General features: G+C 39.9%; 1 protein-coding gene across 1 annotated transcript; it reads left to right on the plus strand.

Moving 5' to 3' along the window:
• The first annotated feature begins 476 nt into the window (after nt 1-476).
• Nucleotides 477-3383, plus strand: LOC110043078 (uncharacterized). Its single transcript, XM_020748491.2, has 2 exons — nt 477-643; nt 2858-3383. Exons 1-2 carry the CDS (start codon nt 562-564, stop codon nt 3112-3114), a joined length of 339 nt encoding a protein of 112 aa, XP_020604150.1. The 5' UTR covers nt 477-561; the 3' UTR covers nt 3115-3383.
• Nucleotides 3384-5212: the final 1829 nt, after the last annotated feature.

The following is a 5212-nucleotide window of genomic DNA, read 5'->3' on the forward strand; positions in this document are numbered from 1 at the left end:
CCTGCTCCCCATGCCAACTTTGTGATAATTTCAGATTCAAAACTGGTGAAAGTTTTATCACCGGCGGGGCTCGACTGGGACAATATATCCTGAAAATAGGCCGTGCGGAATACACGTTGAAATACCCATTGTACCATTTTTTCTTGAATCGAAACGGCAACCTCTTGTGATTCGCTTTTCATTGGGTTACCCAACAATTGAAAACCGCAGAGATAATGACTTTGAATGAACGGTTTTAGGCGCCAAACTCATGTTTTTGTTGTGATAATATTTTAGTTGCTCAGCTTGGAAAAATTATGAAAAGAAAAAAATGCTGTTGTTTCCACCACCCAATGGTTGAGAAAGGTATCCTGTTTTTGGTTTTGTTTTTTGTTTTTTCTGGCTTGACTGGACGTCTTATAGTAGACCTGTGAAAAGACTAGAAATTGTAAACGCACTTGACCATGAACTCCTAAAGCAATGGAGCGTGAAACTTGATTTATTCAAACGTCAACTGCATTGATTACTATTGAAACAAATTGTTTCAGCATCGGTAGGGAATACAGCTAAGAAGAACAAAGTATGAAGACTCTGTCTGCATTGATCGTCCTAGGAGCATTTTCCTTCTCGTTAGCCTATAAAGGCAGTTACATGCCTGATGATGGTGGGTATAATTTAACATGTCTTAAATTTTGCGTCTCAAGAATCCTTGCATGTCGAAGCCAGGCAAACTGTACTATTCAGGACTCTAAAAGGTTGAATGTTTCTAATAAAAGCTTAATACGAATCTGCCTTTTCCGTATATGCAAAAAAATTAAACGTTTTGAGAACATGATCGTTTTCATATCAGTTCTGCGCAGACTGTACAGTCACTGGCGTGTCCTGTCGCGGTTCAATACAAACAAACTTTGAAAGCAAAACAGCAAGTCAGAACTTTGTAGCGTATACAGATACACCGAACATCAGATTTCTTACATACTGATCAAACGAACCAAATCTTTGGAACGAAGTGGGATAGTTTTAACGGTGCAATTTATCGCTAAACCACTAAGAGCTGCTTCTACAATTGGAAACAGTTGAAATTTGTTTTTGGCGCCTCAATCTTTAACGGATTCCTATAATATGCAAATGCTTTTGGCGGCAATGGATAATGTATAATTTGGAGTGTTGTACACGATTGTTTAAAATGAACGTAACCCTGTTTATGAAAACAAACGATTACTTAAGGGAGTCCGCATTTCTACTTCAAGTCAACGCATAACCTAATTGTTTTAGTATAAATCTACTATGGTCGTTCAAAACTTTATCTAAATCCTCTTCATAGACACTTCGAAAACGCCAAGAAGCGGCCGTCATTTTATGAACAAGGGCATACCGCTACGCTACTCACTATCTATCACAGAATAGATAGTGAGTAGCGCAACCAATCAGAGAACGGCATTCGTGATAGAACGCTAGTAAACTTATACTAAAACTCGATAGGAACACGGAGAACATGTTTCCTATTTCTTTTAGAAAATACAGCTATTAGAAAAAGAAAACAACTTATTTACTTTTATCATCAAAAATGTAAATTATCTCTGCTTGCGCCATCATTTCGTCAACAGCTCGTGCTAGCTCTGTGTTTCTATCGAGTTTTTGTATAAATCTACCAGTGTTCTATAATGAATGCCGTTCTCTGATTGGCTACGCTACTCGCGTTCCATTCTGTTGTAGATAGTAAGCAGCGTAGCAGCGTGCGCTGGGGACTGCTTCTTTGTGTTTTCGAGGTGTCTTTAAGGAGGATTTAGATTAAAGTTTTGAACGACCACTAGATTTATATTACAACAATTAAATTATTCGCTCTTGATTTCTATGCGTAATAGTTGACTCGGGCTGCGCGCTCGCCAATGATCACGCGATAGAAATCTCGAGCTCATGATCTAATTGTTTAGTAGTACCATGATTTTCAACCAACCAGCGCGCATATTTTGGGGGAGGGTATTTTCTAAAATTTTATAAGCCAGGTACCAACAGTACCGGCCAATCATTGTGTCAAAACTCTAGCACGTAGATTCCCTCTTCATTTGGTGTTTCAAGCACTGAGTTCTGAAGAGCATAAAACACAGCACTGATGACTCTATTTCACAAACGTAGATAATAAAAGGCTGCGAGATGACTATCGCGCCAGATAACTTGTAGTTTTCAAATTGGTATGGTAGGTTTAACTTGTACAGCAGAGGGACAGACAAATCTTCGTTAAAACACGTGTAAAGTGTCCGACTTTTACTATCCAGTTAACGAATAGGGCAGGACTTAGAACACCCTGAAATTCGTCAGGTGCATTAGCAATTGCGGGAAGACAACCTGCGAACTAAGACCAGTCTAGGAGGTGGCATCACTATCAACTAGCTTCAACTGGTACCCCGACCACCCTTTGGACTTTGTCCTGTCATCGGTGCTTTCCTCGGTTACCAAATAACAGGGTTCGGATGGGATTGTTTGAATCACGGTTAATTTATCAATTAAATTTTTCGGTAATTTTAGTAGCCATCGATAAAATTTCAGCACATTGAATTTTGCAGATCTCATTTATCATCATAAAAATACGTCATTTTTTAGTTGTCAGTTAAAATATTAATAAATCGTTCGCTAAAACTTAAACACTAGCCTGTGTAACAGGCGTACAGCAGGTGTACATGTAGGGAAGAGAGGCAGAGAGAGGGAGAGCGGGAATAGAAGGAGAGCGCTTTTTTACCTTCCTACTATACCCCTTCCCCATTTACGCCTGTAACCCAGGATAGTTAAACCCCATTCAGATCTTTCGATCCCAAAAGGGAAATTAAAATGTGGTTAATTAAAATTCTTCAACAAACTGCATATGGTCCTTTCATTTCAGGCTTATGGGAAGATGACGAGACAGACTGGGACGACCCAAACTCTATTGTGTTCAACAAGAAAGTTTACAATTGCACTGATCACATGGGATGTGGATGTCCCATGCTGCTTTGTACTGGAAACAAAATCTGTGAACGCGATGATAACAACCCGATCAAGTGCCGGCTCACCAAGCCGTACAAAAAAATCAACTTACAAAACGCAAAAGTAGAATTTTTTTTCAAGGGTTCCGGTGATTGCAAATGCAACCCTTTGTAGGTATAACGAGGACAGAAGAAAAACAAAGACAAAAGAAGAAGTGAAGTGATTTTGTAATCTAAAGGGAACAATCTAATTCTTCTGTAAGCTGTACTTTTAGCAACTTCGAAAGAACACACAAACGCTTTACTACGGTTTCTGTACTGACCTGTTTGTTAGTTTACCATTATACTGAGTTGTGTTGTTTGATCTCAGTTCATCTGTGTAAAATATGTGGTCAAATCATATTGTACATGAGAACGTTAAATAAAAAAAAAAATCAAATGAAAGGATTAAGTTGAATTAAAATGAAGAAGCACACAACAACCCTCATTTGGAAACTCAACTCACTCAGTATGACTGCATCTAACATGTTTAACAACTAGGAGTGTCCACATAGGACGGGGATCTTCGTCGTCACGTTTAGGGATGTACAGTGTTGTAGCTCGAAATAGCCGATGTTTGAAATATATAATAGTGTACGTTTTACGTGCTAGAATATCAAACTTAATTGGCCAATACCAGATTGAGTAATGTTAGAAGGAATCTAGATTTGGATTAGCCGAGCAATTTCGTTAGTCAAGTAAACAGACTTTTAGTTTTTTTAAGCGCAAGAGGCGTTCATTGCTATTGTTTCACAAAAACGACCAACAAGCGCAGGGACGTAGTTTTTTGGACATGATCAGTGCTCCGCAGCCGCACTCTTTTTGGGGGATACCGTCGAGTACCCCAACATTTGCCTCTATATGCTGTAAGAATCTGGGGGAGGGGGGAGGGGGGCACGTAAAAAGGTCGGAGACGCTCGTCAGAAAATTTGAATTAAACCTCCAAAGGACACCTGCGCGTGGCTCGAACTTAAGATGACCCCTAAAATATACCACTTCAAAGGTAAAGTCTGCATACGAGCTAAGTAGCCCATCAGGCCTGCGCTTATCTCCGGTTTCTGTAGCATGAAGCGACAAATATATTCTAAAACTCAAGTTATTTCTTTGAGTATAACCCTAAAAGATACCTTGACGGCTGGAAACAGTGGCGTTTCGTCCTGAACTGTATCTAAGTTTGACCACAGTACATGATTTACACCCAAAGGAGAAAGTGAGCAATGCTACGTAGTTCATTACATATGCAAAGTTTTGCTATAGAAGGAATGACACCCAAAATGGGGAATCTGAAAAAGCCCAAACGTAATTATAATCAAAAAGATGGTCATCTGAAAGCCGATTCATCTTGTCTCTTATTGACCTTATTCTACAAGCCTGTCAAAGAGGCATCCGGCATTTCCGAACCAAACCCTAATTGCCTGCGTACTGTTTCACGCATTTTTAAATTTGCTGGGTGGCTAGCCTGTGAACAGGCTCTCCATTAGAGAATGGGGCGAAGAGGAAGCCAGAAAAAAAGGGGAGAGAGGAGAGAGGAGGGAGAAGCCTCCCCCCATTCCAACTCCCCTCAGCCACTTCACTCCCAACCAGTTCCTTCTCGGCACATCCAGCCGAGGTCAGAGCCTTCCGGCTGGAGCCTGTTCACAGGCTACCGTGTGGCACGAAACTTTGGGGAATTCTAATTTTTGCGGTTTTTCCACCACCCGCAAAAAAAATAGTTCTCGCAAAATTTTTCTCCGCAAAAGTTTACACCACTGAGAAAATTATACATATAAACATCACATGTAGAATCACGTTGGTGCCATTTACTTAAATGATTTCTGTCGTTCGATTCAGAAACAAAACACTGACATTAGAAATAAAAAGTTTCAAACTAAAACGAGGAAATTGTCATCGATACACTACAGGTGTTATTTTGCGTCAAATGGTACCCGTAGTTATTACTGATCCATCGTAAGGGCAATCAATTACAATAGGGCAAGATGTACTTGTAACAGTAGATTTATTCTGTAAAAGAATGGGCATTACCAGTAATCAGACACATACTCCATTCGCGCGTCAATCATGTGCGCTTTTATGGCGTCTTTCTTAATTTTTACTTCTGTTTGTGAAACAGAAGGGAACTTTTCGCTCAAAAGAAGTTTTAAAGACTTTTCGATCGCCAAATTTGTTATTGACTCGATTAATTACATGAAGCACCGGTCTCGTAGGCCCTTTACTCCACTACGAGCCTAAAGGAT

The sequence above is a fragment of the Orbicella faveolata genome, unplaced genomic scaffold, assembly GCF_042242905.1.
Source record: "Orbicella faveolata isolate gen_17 unplaced genomic scaffold, um_ofav_v1 contig_35, whole genome shotgun sequence".
Taxonomy (NCBI): Eukaryota; Metazoa; Cnidaria; class Anthozoa; order Scleractinia; family Merulinidae; genus Orbicella; species Orbicella faveolata.

Coding starts and splice junctions, on each gene's coding strand:
- LOC110043078 (XM_020748491.2), top strand. CDS start 562: ATGAAGACTCTGTCTGCATTGATCGTCCTAGGAGCATTTTCCTTCTCG. Junction 644..2,857: donor CAGTTACATGCCTGATGATG/GTGGGTATAATT, acceptor CTTTCATTTCAG/GCTTATGGGAAGATGACGAG.